The sequence below is a fragment of the Pygocentrus nattereri genome, chromosome 28, assembly GCF_015220715.1.
Source record: "Pygocentrus nattereri isolate fPygNat1 chromosome 28, fPygNat1.pri, whole genome shotgun sequence".
NCBI lineage: Eukaryota > Metazoa > Chordata > Actinopteri > Characiformes > Serrasalmidae > Pygocentrus > Pygocentrus nattereri.
This window is the reverse complement of record NC_051238.1, coordinates 18,626,669-18,645,210: the sequence shown is the minus strand read 5'-3', so window position 1 is coordinate 18,645,210 and position 18,542 is coordinate 18,626,669. Positions and strand designations below refer to the sequence as shown.

General features: G+C 41.8%; 1 protein-coding gene across 6 annotated transcripts; it reads left to right on the top strand.

Annotated features, from left to right (window-relative positions):
- Positions 1-543: 543 nt before the first annotated feature.
- Positions 544-13,604, top strand: gpr61 (G protein-coupled receptor 61). 6 transcript variants are annotated; one of them, XM_017722004.2, is made up of 3 exons: positions 544-771; positions 6,823-6,856; positions 10,119-13,604. In XM_017722004.2, exon 3 carries the CDS (start codon positions 10,394-10,396, stop codon positions 11,771-11,773), a length of 1,380 nt encoding a protein of 459 aa, XP_017577493.1. In that variant the 5' UTR covers positions 544-771; positions 6,823-6,856; positions 10,119-10,393; the 3' UTR covers positions 11,774-13,604. The 6 variants fall into 6 exon arrangements, with proteins under 6 accessions (XP_017577493.1, XP_017577491.1, XP_017577492.1 ...); XM_017722002.2 differs by having other exon boundaries at positions 6,823-6,877; XM_037535613.1 differs by lacking the exon at positions 544-771 and adding an exon at positions 786-1,127.
- The last annotated feature ends 4,938 nt before the right edge of the window (positions 13,605-18,542 follow it).

The window sequence follows — 18,542 nt, the reverse complement described above, 5'->3', positions numbered from 1 at the left end:
CAGCCAATCAAATGGCTGCAACTTAATGCATTGAGGCATGTAGAGGTGGTCAAGACAACTTGCTGAAGTGCAGGCCGAGCATCAGAATGGGGAAGAAAGGTGATTTGAGTGACTTTGAACGTGGCATGGTTGTTGGTGCCAGACGGGCTCACAGAGAACGGTCCGAAAAAGAGAAAATATCCAGTGAGTGGCAGTTGTGTGGACAAAAATGCCTTGTTGATGTGAGAGGTCAGAGGAGAATGGGCAGACTGGTTCCAGATGATAGAAAGGCAACAGGAGCTCAAATAACCAACCAAAATCTCTGAGGTTTCCAACACCTTGATGAAAGTTTGTAAATATATATATATATATGTGTACTGTGTGCATCTGCTGTACATCTCCACCAATGATCCTCTCACTCGAGACAGATGTTAATACCCAGTGTAAACAGGGTCTGTGTGCACACCGGCGAGGGCCACTAGGACCCTGCGCTGAGCGAAAAGCCGCCTGCCTGCCTCCCTGCATCCCTGTCTCCACTCCACACTGCAGTTGCCCTGTGTGCGTGTGAGCGAGAGCACATGTTTATGTGTGGATGTGTGTGCGTGTGTGTGTGTGTGTGTGTGAGAGAGAGAGAGAGAGAGTGAGAGAGCGAGCGCATGTGTGTGTGTGTGTGAGTGTGTGCGTGTGCTAGAGAGCATTCTGCTTTTTCCTTTCCATCCGCTCAAGCAGCAACCTGACCACCTGGACCTGCCTGAAGCACAGCTAAGAGCAGAGGATCGGCAGAATGTGAGGGTGAGTGTGTGTGTGTGTGTGCACACGCGTGTGGGGGCGGGCGAGCGAAAGAGGGAGGGCAGAGAGATGAAAGAGCCAGGTGAGAAGAGGAGTCGGGCTCTCTCTCTCTCTCTCGGTCTCTCTCTCCCTCTCATTGTTGTGCGCCACTAGCATTAGGAGCTTTTGAAGGAGATCCTGCCTCTTGGACCGCTACACCATAGCAACCTTCTGGAGGCTGAGGAGGTACACCTCCACCCCTCCCCTCGCTCTTTGATCAACCTGCCACGGCTCTGCTCTGCTTGACGAGGACAGACTGCCGTCATCCCAAACTCACCTGTTCTAGAACGCTCCGGCAGCTTTTGCACAGTCATAGCAAGGTAACATGAAACTCCTCTGAACTTGCTCTGGAGCACTTTCAGTAGTCGCGTGTCATGGAGGGAGATTTGCGTAGTCTTGTTGTGGAACAGGCTTCATGTGACCACATTTATGTAAACCTGTTAAGTTCCACATTTGCATTGAAGTGCTACGTGTCTGGATGTGCAGTATAACTGACAGTTAAAGCTTGTGAGTTTTATTACTTGTCTGTTGATCATTAGTGGAAGTCTCCACTGAACTGTCTTGCCGTTTAGCTGCGGCTAGGACAGCAGAAGCGTTTAGAGCAGCAGCCTTGCATGCTTCAGTGTTCCCTCGGCTCTTGCACATCTGATCCAGTTATTTTTTTCAATAAATAAAGGTGCTGAAAAGCATTTTTTTGCAGAAATACCATACAAGAACTGGTACAGAACCTTTCTCTCTATGATTCCTCAGACGCTTGCTTCTTGAGAGATTGTAAATGAGAGTGTGAAGCACTGTTTTTAAAAGTAATGAAGGTTCTATGCTACTAAGTTCTTAGAACTGAACATCCAAGCCAAGAAGCATTTCGGAACCTTTATTTTTAAAGTAACCAGCAAGTTTTTAAGGTCGTTCTGAGTAGAAGTGGGTCAGTTAGAGCAGGAAAACAATATAACATGCAGGATGGAGGTTGTCCAGGATCAGAGACAGAGAACACTGTAGTTCTCTGTGGTGGATACAAAACAAGTATATTTCAATGTGAATTAAAGCGTGCAGGCCTTAGATCCTCGTGAACACTCTATAGATGACAGCCAGTTCATAATGACTGTAGCCCCACAAAGAAACATATACAGTACTGTATTGACAGTGATCCGTGCAACTCTCCTAGGGGGAAAGTGAGGAAGAAGAAAGGGGTAAAGAAGTTTTCGAACAACAGGGCCGGTTTTCATTGCAGTAACTACTGAGTCATGTGCATATTATAGAGTCATATGTTTCTCAGTTGGCAGGCAGGGACATTCTTACTCGCTCAGAGAGACAGAGCTCAGAAAAACACAGCTTTGTTTTGAAGCTGCATTTTGTTAAACAAAACTAATTCCGCATATATATATATATATATATATATATATATATATACATTCGGAACATATCTGTGTTCCTTACTGCAGAATAACTATGGCTTAAATGTATACAATTTTACCTGTTGTGACCTGAACAGTGATCTTAAATATCATATTTCCTAATTTTTCAACAGATGCAAATCAGTTATGCTTTTGCATACATTATTTTCATTTGAAAGCAGAAATGCCAGAATGATATATGAAGACATATGTAGTACTGTAGTAATATGTCGTGAGTCAGAGACCAACTTTCCATTTATTTAATTTCCTCTCAAAATGGCTTTTAAATGTCAGAAAAACAACAAAAACACATTCAACACTAAGCATAATATCAACTCTATCAGCATTTCATTCGTCTGATCTTTACTTCTGTGCACAGTGCTACCACTTTAACTCTTCCATCCTTCCCACCTTAAAACCAACAACTTACAGCAGTGTCCTCCCAAAAAACTGTTCCCATAGGAGCCACTGACACGCTGTTCCTCCTTCAGAGAGACACTAACAGCACCAGCAACTACACCCAAACACGCCTTAAGGGCCTGACAAAATTCTTTCTTGTGCATTTGAGGAAGATAATCCGCATGCACGTAAAGTAAGGGAAAGTCAAAGAAAAAATTCTGAATTTCCAAATCTAGAGCTCAAAACAGGACCACCAAAACTGTCATCAGATAAACAGTCATTAAAGCTTTCGTCTTTGAGCAAGAGGAGAAAATCAAGCTCCACTCTTACTTTAGATCTGAAAAAATCCATCTGTCCATCCTTCTACAGTGAGAAGACAACTCAACACTATGAGTCTGAAATGATGTGTAGCTGTCAAGAAACCGATACTGAGAAAAGAAAATAGCAAAAAAAGGAAAATTTGCATAAAAACACTGAAAATAGGATGTGGAGATATAGAGTAAGGTTTTATGGACTGAAAGTCGTAATTGAAATTGCTTGGCAGAAAACCTCTAAGACTTTGGAGGTGTCAAAAAATGTGAAAACAGGTTCCCTGAAAAGAATGAAAGCTAGAATAAAGATAAACAGCAGACATACTAAATGCTGAAAAGTTGAAAATTATATTTAGTTGTTGAGCCATATGTGTAATTTTCTGTTAAATATGTTTTCTGCTTTTTCTGATGCTCAAAAATGAATAACTTGTACTTAATGGAAATTTTTGACTGGACATTCAATAAATAAAATGGGTGTCTCTGAATTATACACAGTACCATGTAAGTAACTATACCATATATTACATTATTGAGTGGTATGCTGACATTGAACACTGTTGATATTAATAAATTCTTCCAAAATGTCTAATTCCAAGATTTCCCCAAAAATGTCTCTAGAAACTCCAAAGTTAGCATTATAGACTGTATTTAAGACATCTATGATGACAATGAGTGAATAAGTGGGAGTACATTTTGTGTGGAGCTCTATAGTCGGGCTGAAGAAATCTAACTCAAGAGGGCATCCAGAATTGTCTGCAATTACACACCAATTGTCGGGGGACTCTTGTGACAAGCTCTTTTTCCTTTGGGCTGTGGTGCACATGCTTTTCTGCTTTATGATGCCTTGAAACAGTGATTTTATATAACGTTGATGTACTGCTGTGTGCTGTCTCTGTCACACAAGAGCAGAAAGCACTATGGCAGGTTAACTCGAGCCGAGGGAGACTGGTCCACTTTAATCACCTTTTAGGAATCAGTGCTTTGAGGTCTCACAGTCTGAGTGTGCAGTGCCAGTCGTTGTTCAGTAAATGTGAACGTAATGGGTTAGTGCCCATCTTTTCAAGCCCAAAGTGGGTCAAGATGGCAGTCTTACTGTGTAGTGCTTTTGCCATTAGCCTATGATTGAACTACAGAGTTTTCTCAAATAGTTGTCCACTTAACTACAGATGGTGCTCTACTTCGCCACAAACACTCTCCCACTTTTCCCGCACACATTTCAGGCTATTGCTGGGTGGTATTGATAAAATTCAACATAACAATGTATATTAAATGATGAAAAGCTATAATGAGGATATTTAAGTAAGCATTAATGAAGTTAAAGGAGAGCTTCATTGATTTTTCGAATTTTCTGCATAATTCAATTGGTGGACATGTAAACAAAGCCATATAGAATAGTTTGCTGTGAAATGCAGAGTTATAGAAAAACGTACTGACTGATTTCTCTGCAGTGATGACAGGAACCAGGGGTCACAATGTCTACAATAGGGGCTGCACAACTATACGTTTTTACTAGCCGACCACAGAAGCACACAGACAGTCTGATGTAAACTGCATGCTAAAAGTACCACCACTCACAGAAACTCAATTCTCACAGAGAATTTAACTGGCTAAATATACATACATATATATATATATATATATATACATTGCTGCCCTCGGAACAAAACCTCGTATCTCCATTTTTGTTGTTTATCAATTTTTGACATACTTTGAAAATACATGCTTCTCTTTATATTGTGTGTAAATTTTCTGATGACCAAAAGAAACAGACACAATTACTTGGACAAAAATTCTGGTTCCATTGACTTTGATTAAAAGTAAAGTCTGTTTTTTCCTTCTCCTGTAAAGTTACCATTTTGGAGACGCAAGATTTGTTCCACAGCAGCAAAATATATATACACTCTTAAACATAATGGTTCTTCAACGGTTCTTGAAGGGTTTATATAGGACTCTGAACACTCAAAGAACCCTTTGCATGATAGAGTTCTTTGCATTGTGAAATGGTTCTTCAGATTGATAGAGAATGATTTGTAAATGGTTATATATAGAACCTTTTTGAAGGCTCTTTTGAAGGCTCTTTGCATTCTGCTGCTACTATACAAACGTTTTTGAACGCTTTTTGATGCTGTATACAACCCTTTTCAAAAAGGTTCCATATAGGCACATATAGAGTTTGTATACACACATACACACACACAGACACACACCAAATGTGACCAGATGTTTTACGTCAGTCAAATAGCCCTTTAGTATCATAGTTCTCCAAGCCTAGAAGGCCTGACTTGTGAGCCCATTTCAGAGTAGTCTTATGCAGCTTGCAGTGGAATTGGTTTAATTCTTTGTAGTATTTACACACTAATAAAGTACTTTGGGGGGGCGGCATGGTGGCGTGGTGGGTAGCGCTGTCGCCTCACTGCGAGGAGGGCCTGGGTTCAATTCCCCGGCTGGGTGATCGGGGTCGTCTCTTTGTGGAGTTTGCATATTGTCTGCGTGGGTTTCCTCCGGGTTCTCCGGTTTCCTCCCACAGTCCAAAGACATGCAGGACATGCTAAATTACCCCTGGGTGTGAATGAGTGACTGTCTGTGTCTGTCTGTCTGCCCTGCGATGGACTGGCGACCTGTCCAGGGTGTATCCTGCCTTCTGCCCGAAGACTGCTGGCTCCAGCACCCCCCGCGACCCTAACGGAGAAGCAGCTTAGAAAATGGATGGATGGATAAAGTACTTTGGGAAGAAAAACAGATTTCGGTTCTCTCCTCCTGCCTCTTCACTGCAATTTTAGTACCACTGTATTTCAAGCACTATGCTCAACTAGTTGACTTCTGTCTACAGCGCCAACTAGAGGTTTTAGGAGACGACTAGCTGATTAGTCTATGCATCTCCTAGTCTTCAACACAAATATAGTCATTTTATCTGCTGTGTTAAATGACCCATAAAACTACATTTGTCTTCTTGGTGTTTATATGTAATGTTGTTAATTGGAAAACAGCAGCAAATCGGTTTTCTTTGGGTATTATTTTACCTCGACATGTACTTCTCCATCATGAATGGATTGATAAAACACATTTGAAACCAATACCTTTTTTCAGAAACATCATCTCAGGCTTCAGGCGGCGCATTTGTAACCCATTCATGTAATAACTTTGTCACATAGCTTTTAGAGGTATTAAATGCTTTGGATGTTCGGTTCCTATTACCACCATTCTAGAGAAACTGATCTTCATGTTACTGTGTATTATTCTGTTTAATGATTTAATTACATACAGATTTTTAAAAATCTATAAATGAACCAGTGCTTCCTGACTGTTATGGGTACAACTGACATTGTTTGCTTAAATGGTTTTCTGCTTTACATAGCAGGACAACCCCCAAAATGCAGTAGGTTTTGTTTCATTAAGACCTCCAAGGAGCACATGTACACAGTCATATCAATTAATCTCCAGATCACTGTGTCCTTTGGCCTCAGGCTGAAATACAGTTCCTATATCTACAAACAAAGAAAGCCTAACATATCCAGATTAGTCTAGAAATCTCCCTGAGCTCTAGTCACGTCGTTGACCACATTGCCCATGAGACTGGCAATTTTGGTGGGCAAACATGGAATGAGTGAAGAAGTGTTTTTTTTTCTTTCATCTCATTTCAGTAGGGTACTGAAAGGTTACACATGGAGAGTCTGAGACTGTAAACATCAGGACAGAATGCAGGCAACAGCTAACAATGTAATCAGACCTGCAGTGAAGTACCGGGAGTACAAGCAAGTTTGTCAGCTCCCAGCAGAATATCCAGTTCAAAAGCTGCAGCACAAACACATTTGAAATAGTCGGTCACATTTGCTCATGTATCAGTTTAACATGGTGAGTTGAACTGTGTGCATTCTTACAGTTAAATTAATGCTGGTATTCTTTTTGGTTCTCAGGTTTTCATCTGTGATCTTCAGGGATTTTGTTCAAGTATGTGCATTAAAAAACGAGGTATTTTAAAAATGAACCCAATTTGTTTAATCAGTTTTCGTGTAAGAACACACTGCAAAGTGTACATCATCACTGTCAGATCAAAACCTTGTAATCCATTTTTTTTTGTAATCAATTTTTAAATATCCTATTAACATTTCCTGGCAAACAGACCTAAAAAAATTATCCAGAACTACTTATTACTAAACATAGACACTTAAGTGTCACTTAACAGCAATGGGCCTATTTCACCAATAAGGTCCTAATATTTTTCTTGAATTTGTTCTTGAGAAAGGTCCTAAGAAAAAATCTTCATTCATGACGTGTTCTTGAATTCCAAAACTGCTCGCACCTTTGTGCTCAAGTGTGTATAGATTGTTCTTACCTATGAAAAAATCCCAAATAAGAAACCATTGCTGAATATCAGAATCTTCGTAAAACACTGCGTCAGTGGGTTTTAAGTAGAAATGTCTTATTCAGAATGGTTCGTGAATGAGGCCCAATGCATTACAAAAACAATATCTACTTGCCTGCTAATGGCGCTACATCGTGGAAAACATGCTAAACATGTGCGAGTGAATACATGATGGGTCAATGAGTTGCTTCGCATCTAATAAAACCTGGTTACAATAACTTAAGATGGAATTACAGTACACGACTATTAAAATTCTAACAGGTTTCGATAACAGAGAGTTCTACACACATTTTAGGCTTTTACAGAATGTCTTGTATTTTTGTCATGGGGCAAACACAGGCTATTGCATCCACAATGAAGTTCAGCAGAACGTTGACCAGATATCGGGGGAGGTGAGGGACATTGACTCAGAATGGGCCATGTTCCGCTCCTCCACTGTTGAAGCGGCTGACTGTAGCTGTGGTCGCAAGGTAGTTGGTGCCTGTCGGGGCGGTAATCCTCAAACCTCTCACCTAGGTTGGTGGACAACCCAGGTGAGAGATGCCATCAAGCTGAAGAAGGAGTCCTACCGGGCATGGTTGGCCTGTAGGACACCAGAGGCAGCTGGCAGGTATCGACAGGCCAAGCGATCTGCGGCTTCAGTCGTTGCCAAGGCAAAAACCCAGGTGTGGGAAGAGTTCGGTGAGGCCTTGGAAAGTGACTTTAAGTCGGCTCCGAAAAGATTCTGGCAAACCGTCAGGCGACTCAGAAGGGGAAAGCAGAGTGCCACTAGCACTGTATATAGTGGAGATGGTGTGCTGCTGACTTTGACTGAAGACGTCATTGGGCGGTGGAAGGAATATTTTGAGGACCTTCTCAATCCCACCAACACGTTCTCCAGTGAGGAGACAGAGTCTGGGGACATGGGAATAGGCTTGTCCATTACTGAGGCCGAAGTCACTAAGGTAGTTAAAAAGCTCCTTGGCGGCAGGGCTCCAGGGGTGGATGAGATCCATCCCGAGTTCCTCAAGGCTCTGGATGTTGTGGGGCTGTCTTGGCTGACACGCCTTTTCAACATTGCATGGACATCGGAGGCGGTGCCACTGGATTGGCAGACTGGGGTTTTGGTGCCTCTTTTTAAAAAGGGGGACCGGAGAGTGTGTTCCAACTACAGGGGAATCACACTCCTCAGCCTCCCTGGTAAGGTCTATGCAGGGGTACTGGAGAAGAGAATCCGGCTTATAGTTGAACCTTGGATACAGGAGGAGCAGTGCGGGTTCCGCCCTGGTCGTGGAACACTGGACCCACTCTTTACCCTCTCCAGGATTCTGGAAGGTTCATGGGAGTTTGCCCAACCAGTCCAAATGTGCTCTGTGGATTTGGAGAAGGCATTCGACTGTGTTCCCCGGGGTATTCTGTGGGAGGTGCTTCGGGAGTACATGGCTCTTTGCTACGAGTCATTCAGGCCCTGTACAAACAAAGCAGGAGTTTGGTTCGCATGGTCGGCAGTAAGTCAGACTCGTTCCCAGTGAGAGTTGGACTCCGTCAGGGCTGCCCTTTGTCACCAATTCTATTCATAATTTTTATGGATAGAATTTCTAGGCGCAGTCAGGGGATGGAGGGTGTCCGGTTTGGTGACCTCAAGGTCACATCGCTGCTGTTTGCAGATGATGTGGTCCTATTGAGGACATCAGGCCGTGAACTTCAGCTTTCACTGGATCGGTTTGCAGCCGAGTGTGAAGGGGCCGGGATGAGGATCAGTACCTCCAAATCCGAGGCCATGGTTCTCAGGTGGGAAAGGGTGGAGAGCCCTCTCTGGGTCGGGGATGAGCTCTTGCCTCAAGTGGAGGAGTTTAAGTATCTCGGGGTCTTGTTCACGAGTGATGGTACAAGGGAGCAGAGATTAACAGGCGGATTGGTGCTGGGTCAGCAGTGATGCGGGCTCTTTACCGGTCTGTTGTGGTAAAGAAAGAGCTGAGCCATAAGGCAAGGCTCTTGATTTACTGGTCGACCTACGTTCCCACCCTCACCTATGGTCATGAGCTTTGGGTAATGACCGAAAGAACAAGATCGCGAATACAAGTGAGTTTCCTCCGCAGGGTGTCTGGACTCTCCCTTAGAGATAGGGTGAGAAGTTTGGTCATCCGGGAGGGACTCGGAGTAGAGCGACTCGAGAGGAGCCAGTTGAGGTGGTTCGGGCATCTTGTTAGGATGCCTCCTGGACGCCTCCCTTGGGAGGTGTCACAGGCAAGTCCACCCGGAAGGAGACCCTGGGGAAGACCCAGGACACGCTGGCGTGACTATATCGCCCAGCTGGTCTGGGAGCGCCTCGGAATCCCCCCCAGGGAGCTAGTGGAATTGACTGGGGGAAAGGGAGGTCTGGGCCTCATTACTGAATATGGGGTTGAGAAGCACAGATGTCATAGTGAGAGCTGGAAGAGAGAAATCGTAAAAAGGATAACATGGCATCCAAGTCCATACACTATAAACAATGTAAAGACTTGTCTTTGCCTGTGTTCAACAAGCAACTCCTCTATCTTGTGGTCTGCATACGTCTCTTCTATCTCCAAGCTCTGTCATTGGCTGTTGCCTGAATGGCTTATTCAAATACATCACTGACCATCTTACACTATAGACCTGGAGAAAACTTCACTTCTGACTGTGAAAATCACTTGTGATTCTGAAAATCTGAGTTGAAATCAGGCTAAAAAGCATGTAGCGAATACCCAGCTTTACTTTTTAAAAGCTACAAATGTTATGTCTTCTTCTATAAAGTTACCATTTTGGAGAAACAAGGTTTTGTTCTGACAGTGACAATTTGCACATTCAGTAAAGTGCTCATGTAAGTTTCGTGTGTTTCTGTTGCAGGTCCTGGACACTGACAAACATCTCTTATTCGTCTGATAAAAAGACACTAGGATGGAGCCTCTACAAGCATGGAGATGAGTAGAAGGATGTGTGGAAAGGAGGTGACTAGGTGTATGGCACCATTTATGCTATACGCTTGTGTCTACGTAACTGTGCCATAAGACTAATAATACAGACCCCACTAAGCCCTGTAGCTGGGCTGCTAGTTGGTAAGAGAGGATGGGTGATAAGCCCATGAATGTAATTTCTGCCCATTATCCTTATCCTGTCCTCTCATGGATCCCACTCCTTCCACCCACACTCTGTGGAACCTGTCTCATGCCAGCCAATGGCAGCCCAACATCACCCAGTCCAATGGCTCAGGAGTGATCCTACCCAGTGATGGTGCTCTACTCCAGATGCTGGCCCTCTGTTCTATGGTCCTGATGGACATACTGGCTGTGGTGGGCAACTTGGCCATCATGACAGTCATCGCCAGGGCACCGCGCCTGCACAAATTTGTCTTCGTCTTCCACCTCTGTCTGGTGGATCTCCTGGCTGCTCTAGTGCTGATGCCTCTGGGGATGCTCACGGAGAAGGCTTTCTTTAATGAAGCCGTCTGCCAGGCATACCTCTGTCTGAGTGTTGGGCTAATTAGCGCTGCTATTCTCACCATCTCAGCCATCAACGTGGAACGTTACTACTATGTTGTCCATCCAATGCGCTACGAGGTTAAAATGACCATGGGACTGGTGGTTTCAGTTCTTGTCGGCATATGGATCAAAGCTATGCTCATGTCTGCACTTCCCTTGCTGGGATGGACGCTGCAGAAGGATGACGCCCGAATGAACCTTGTTTTAGAACCAAGATGCTGCTCTTTGCATTTGATGAACCGGGGTTCTCACCGCTTAGTGTTTATGATCTTCTTCACGCTCATATACTTCCTGTGCCCAGTCCTTATCATCTTGGTGGTGTACTGTAACATGTTCAAGGTGGCCAGGGTGGCAGCAATGCAGCAAGGTCCCATACCTACATGGGTTGAAACTCCACGGCCACGCTCTGAATCCCTAAGCAGCCGTTCCAGCACAGCGGCCAGCCTCGGAGGCACCCGCAATACACCACAGAGGACTTTTGGCGGAGGCAAGGCTGCAGTCGTGCTAGTGGCCGTCGGGGGTCAATTCTTAGGCTGTTGGCTCCCCTACTTCTCTTTCCACCTCTACTCTGCCATCATATCCTCCTCACCTGCATCCCTGGCTCAGCTGGAATATGTGGTCACCTGGATCGGCTATTTCTGCTTCACCTCCAATCCCATTTTTTATGGTTGTTTGAACCGGCAGATCAGGGAGGAACTGGCAAGGAACATGGCCTGGGTTTTCAAGTGGGGGCGGCCACATGAAGAGGAGCAGCTGCCCAGTAGGGAGGCTTCTATTGAAGAGAACTTCATGCAGTTCCTCCAGGGCACAGGCTGCAACCTTGGGCCCAGGAACTCGCATAGCACCTCCGTCCCCCACCAGGAAGATGATGACACTCTCTCGACTCATCGCAGGCCTTCCGCTGACTTCCACATCCCCGGACAGATCATGGAAGAGACTTCAGAGTTCATTGAGCAGCAACAGTTGAATGATCTCAAAATATCAGACAACTGTATCAAAACGAGACCTGAGCTGCAGGGTTAATATTTAAAGATGTGTAATATATATTTTATTTATCTTTTTATTGTTACCATGTTTGTTATTAATTCTTTTTGATACTTTGCTCAACAATTTCTATGTCAAAGAGGCTGTTATTCAGTTTGCAGAATTTTGTGGAAAGCATTTTCTCTGGAAGAACTCAGTTGATAAACAACAGTTGTTCCAAGTGAGGCTGACAGTAAATGATCTCATCTTTACACCTATTTAATAATCCTTTATTTATTGGCCCACCAATTATGAGAGTATGAGGGTTAGCCTGTTATATTATTCAGCCGTTGCTAGCTTAATTAAACTGTGGCATTAGGAGTGTAGGACAACCTATGTGACTATCAAAGGAGGCTTGTAATCCTTTTACAAAGGAGGCTGATGTATCCTTGTCTGTTGCATTTTGATACAGGAGTATGGATGAAAGAAGCACTAAATATGTGCAGGGATAAATATCTGGGCTTTACTGAATGGTAAGAGCGTAGAAGAGTTTGTGTGATGTAAAGAAAGAACCAGAAATTGATTCTTAGAGAAACACTTGATGCAGGATAATTCAAAATGTTCTGATGGATAAATATCTAAGGAGTTTATATCTTGGGCCATTTAGAGAGGGACACACTTTGTAACAGAAAAAATAAACATCGCTTCAGCATATTAAGTCACGCTTTCCACACCTTGTGACATGGTTAGTGCAGTTTACTCCCCCAGGCTTTAAGCTTTATGAAGCACCTGATGATCAGAACGGTGGAACAATCAGATAAAAAGGGTCACGTTGGGTCAGCTGTGAGCATGGGTCACTACAGATGTGCTCTAAGATCTTATTTAGCTTTACAAATTACTGAGCTGAAAGAGTCAGTTCATTTCAGCTCTCCACCCACGCTCACAACACAATACAGCTGCCGATTTACCCCATAGGCAAAAAAGATCTTGCCATCTCTTTTATACCAGTTGCAATATTTAGCCAGATTTCCTACAGCATCTGAATGGGTTTATAGCATAGAATGTGCACTAAACATTTTCTTTTCCATTCATTATACAGTCATTTCATTACCCTAATCTCTGGAAAAGTTCATTCACAGAGTTCTCTAGTGCTCAGCAGGCACTACACTAAAATAGCGAACTGAAAATATGTTGAATGTGTTTCATGTTGAGGTAGCAAAGGCAAACGTATGCTAACTTTATTGGATCAAATTGAAATGTGAGGCCTAATAAAATTAAGCTGAGGTGGGTCGTTCACGTCCAGAAAGTTCAAATCCTTCCACAAATTTTGTTCTAACACCCTTGTTAACTAGAATCCAGGCAGTTGGGACAAAATCTTACGGAGGATTTTTACTCTCTTGACCTAAATTAACTGTCTCTAAAGTTAAGTTTTTACAACTATTTGTTTGTTTATGTCTGTTGAGAGGAAAGGAGGGAATTTCCAAACAAATTACAGCTCCTAAAGAACAAAGAAGAGCATTTCAACTGAACCTAACTGTATGGTACTATTTTCTGAGTGGTTAGCCTTTTTAAAGAGTATTGTGCCATGAAGAAACGTCAAATAAAAGATCAAATAGATATTTTACTGAGCTGCCGTCTGCTCTGGAGAAATTTTGCTACTGGATAATCAAATGCCAATGGTCTCATAAGGTGAGCAGTATTGTAGCTTGGTTTGCACTAGAGAGGTAGCGGTTCTTGTGATTGCGAATAGACACTGCCCACCCTGAATGTGCCGTTGTTTAGGGGTAAACCTGACTCTGCTCCCTGCAGTACAGAACTATTGTGTTTTGCCATAAGCAGTCTCAACTTGTTGTGGCTACAGCACACAATAAAAGCAATACTTATACATGTTCATAGTTTCTTTTGCCCTCCTTTACTGCTAACCAGACCATACCATCTCAGTTCTCCCTCTCTCTATCACCTCAAAGAGTGACAGAAAAACTACTTAGGAGTCAGAATGTGCTTCTTTCTGTCTATTTAAAGGGCCCATTTCCTACGTTTCCTGATTTTTTTTTCCCCTTGAAGTCCACACATGATGTTTGTGGTTTTATGCAATAAAAACAGCTGTAACTCAATTTTACACGACAATATTCAGTCTCGCTATTTCTCACAATTAAAGGGGATTTCCACTGCTTTTTTCATACATTATCTAAATTTTCTACTTAATTCTGTAATAAAAGTGTAAAAAAATGTGAAACGGCTCATTTATGAGAAACTTACCGACATGGATTTTTCTACAGTGGTGATGACAGGAGCCAGGCGTCGCAACACCAATATTGACATTTTATTTACTATCCAAAATGATCAGTGAACCTACATTTGTCTGAGTACATCTCCTTTTCCTTACAATGGCCTGCATGTATTTCTGTTCCTTTAATATATTTAAAAAATAGATTACAGGCCAAAAATATCATAAAACAATGACTCATGTATCAGTTTATGTATTCATAATCCTAATACACACTTCTTCAAGGGTTCATCAGGACAGAAAATGGTTCTACATAGAACCAAAAAGGGTTTTTCTATTGTTACAATGTCAAGCATGCAATAACAGAAGAACCCTTTTTTTAACACTATATAGAAACCTTTTAAAAAAAAGATTCAACATAAAACCATATTCAACATATTCTCCATCAAAGAACACAATTTTTTTCCATATAGACAAACATTTTTTCATATAAACTTGTTCCATATGAACAATAATTTTTAAATTTGTAGTTTCTGTGAGGGAGCTTTTAGGGGCATTAAACACATTGGACATCTGGTTCCTGTCACCACCACTGCCAGCAATTCAGACATAGCGAGTCTGTTTACATCATGATTTAATTACGCTGAATTTAAAAAAATTACTCTCCACACTGTTTCTGTTACTGTGCCTTTAGGACTGATACATGCAAATAACCTCTGTACTGATCGGCTGTCTCACATTCATTCTAGATGGAAATATGGGTTGTGGACTGGGTAGTGAATAGAATGTTTTGAAACAATGTTTACATACTAAACTACTATTTCAAAAAAGTGAAAATTCACATTTCCCCCAAAATATGGGCCCTTTAATATTACAAATACATTGGCAGATTTCAGAAGTCATTTTGAGGTATGAGACTTCTAATTTTCCTGTGATGTGCCAGCACTGCTCTATTATTTAACATAATAGCACTAATTGTCACTGCAACCTTAGCCTACAATAATCAAGATATGAGCAATCTGTGACATAAACATATTTTTATTTCCTTAAAACATACGGTCAATAATTTGTAAAAATTGTCATAACATAACATAACATAGTACCCATTGGGTACCCATTACATATTGGACATGTCAAAATGTGAACTGCAGGCTATTCATTTCCAATAAACTCATGCAAATGCTTTTCCATGCTTTTAAGATACTACCACACACTAATAATTTCTGTTGGGTGCAAACAACAGAAAATAAACGTTGTACTATAATATGAAATAACTCTGCCCAAGGAAACGAACCCAAGGAGTCTCACTGACACGGTATTGAACATGATACTGCTTGCATATACACTGAAATCGGGGATGCTGTTGTGTTATTTCTCATGCCTTATTCACATTTTTCAACTCAGGGTGATATTTGGAATTCACTCACTAATCTCCTGACTCTACAAACAATTTAACAATGAAAATGCAAAGTTAATCATGTTATGCTATAGGAAGTAGCCAACATTTATTTTGCCCTGCTGCAACGCTACAGTCATGTCATAGTGTGTATCCTTCTTCTACAAGTCTTTTACTGTATCATACTAGGCGTACACTTTTCTATATGCAGATTACTGAATGTTTTTATTGCAGTAAAGCTATTGAGGCCATTTGGTGTCGCTGTTATGTCCCAAGCAGTTAAAGTGATATTGCTGCATTGGCTACCAAAGCCTTAGACTTCATCTAAAAAGTTCAAATTAAGATCATTATTAGGATTACAACTCAGGGGGTTAAGTGTGAATGTGGTATTTGTAAGCCTCCTCTTATTATCCCCCGACTGCCACTCCACACACATACTGGCAAAGACTGACTCACATTTCTGTGCTTTGATGTTTGGTAGGTGAGTAGGTGAGAGGGAGGCCCCTAGTGGTGAAGTTCAAACACTCTGACCTTTTAGCTGAGACAGGGGATAAAGGTGTTTGTCAAGCTTTGTGACTCATTTTCAGTATTGGTTAAAACTGCACCTCGCTACTGATTTGACAACATCTGGAAAAAACATGCAAGACCAGCTGTGTCTCACAAAATGCTTAGGCCTGTCTATTAATGTCTATTAAAAAATACATTTTTTAAATGTCTATATGGGATGTAAGCTTGATAGGTGTGATAGATTTCCTCACACTAAAAATAATCTTATGCTTACATTCAGTACAATAAACTACATCTATAATGCAAGTGTTCAACTACTCTGGCCTAATAGCAAGTCTGAAGCCTGTTTGCCTTGGTAATTGAGGTTTTAATGCATTTTGAATAAAGCCTTCATTCTACCTTAACTTTGAAAAACCTTTTTACAATATTAACAATCTCAAGGTTTTTGAAAATTTAATCCCATTCTACAAGCTGTACAGGCAGGCCTGACACATGCAGCCTCGGCTGAGCTGTGGAGCATGGATTTATTTCCAACCATAGAGGAACTTGGTGTTTCCATGGTAACTTATCCTCAGCGACATTTCTCTGGCGGAGGGACTGTTTGCATGTAGGGTATATGTAGAGGTCTTTTCCAATAGGCTCTTTCCAGTACAGTTCCGCTTGATGAACGTAATGAAATATGTCCACTGTGCTTTTAAGTGTACGTCATGATACATGTATTTTGAATGTTAAGTCTACAGCAAAGGGTGCACAACTTCGGACCTGGAGGGCCAGTGTGCAGCACAGTTTCATAGTTCTCTTACTCAAACTAATTAATCCTGACAAACAACAAATGAGCTGAAACAGGTGTGTTTGAGCAGGAAAATCACCAAACCGTGCTGGACACTGGCCCTTCAGGAGTAGAGTTGTGTATCCCTGGTGCGTGAACATGTCTGTCTCACTGGCCTACACTGAAGAAACATACAATTTCAAAACAATTATAAATACCTTAAAATATAAAAAATAATCTCAGTATACCTGGATCGATGTGGAGTCTTTTAATCAGACAGTTTTACTGGCAAATGCAGAGTCTAGTCTGCCAGACTTCCCACAGAAACAAGTCAGGCATTGACTGGGCCTTTCTGTATGAAAGTAATGTTACATACACAAGATATTTGGTAAAACAATGTTTTATTTGAAATCTATCTATCTATCTACAAGTAAAGTAGACTCATTTATATATATAGTCTTCATTTACTTCCAGTGACATATCTCAACAAAACTACTGTACTGACCCTATTATATTCTTTTTGAGTTGGTAGATTTAACCTAATGTTATTTTAAAAAATAGTTTTAGTTTTCTCATAATTTCTGCATCATTGCATGGTTAAAATGTAAACAAAGTCATTCAGAGTGGTTAGAAGTATAATTCACTATACTAGAGAAACTACAGAAACGGAGTTCCTCACAGTGGTGATGACAGAAACCAATGTATTCCAAAGGTATTCACTCACCCATCCAAATCATTGAATTCAGGTGTTCCAATCACTTCCATGGCCACGGGTGTATAAAACCAAGCACTTAGGCCTGCAGACTGCTTCTACAAACATTTGTGAAAGAATGAGTCACTCTCAGGAGCTCAATGAATTCCAGTGTGGTACCGTAATAGGATGCTCCCTGTACAACAAGTCCAATCGTGAAGTTTACTCGCTACTGAATATTCCACAGTAAACTGTCAGTGGTATTATAAGCGGATGCTGAGGCACGTGGTGCGCAGAGGTAGCAAATCAATCGTTATAGACCTCCAAACTTCATGTGGTCTTCAGATTAGCTCAAGAACAGAGCAGAGCTTCATGGAATGGGTTTCCATGGCCGAGCAGCTGCATCCAAGCCTTACATCACCAAGCACAAAGCAAAATTTTGAATGCAGTGGTGTAAAGCACTGCCAGTGGACTCTAGAGCAGTGGAGATGTGTTCTCTGGAGTGATGAATCACGTTTCTCCATCTGGCAGTCTGATGGACGAGTCTGGGTTTAGCAGTTTCCATTAGAACGGTACTTGTCTGACTGCATTGTGCCAAGTGTAAAGTTTGGTGGAGGGAGGATTATGGTGTGGTGTTGTTTTTCTATCTTATTATAATGACTTCCTTATTCAAAATAGATCATTAGGATGATGATTTTCATTTTTAATGCTTACCTTTAGAAACCACTAGGTTTCTGTAGAGCACTTTTAGATTCCATTAGGAAACCATCAAATGCATCTGGACTCAGTCCCAGGATACTCATGTTAAACCATTAGAATCCTTTACACTGTGATGTTAACCCATTAGGAATACAAACAATGCCACCAGGAACCATCAGAAACATTTAAAGATTTCAGATTCAGTGTGTGTGTGTGTGTGTGTTATCCTAATGTCACTCTAACTTAAAGTTGTATGTTAGCACTGGCTTGTGTCCGATGTTTGTAACAGTAACTGAATTAGCTAGTTCACTTTGCATCCACCATTACAGCAGTAACTTACAGGCATATTCAGTCATGAATGACAGGCAAAGCATCTTTTTGAATCGCAGAGCAATGCTTTGGTGAGCTACATGCTACAGGATGTGATGCTTCTTGAACACGTGATCAGCGCAGCACCTCAAAAGTAGTGTGACTGAACTGTCAGGGTTTGTCATCCTGAGTTTATTTCCCCCTGATCATGCAACAGTTCCTAGCTTCTTA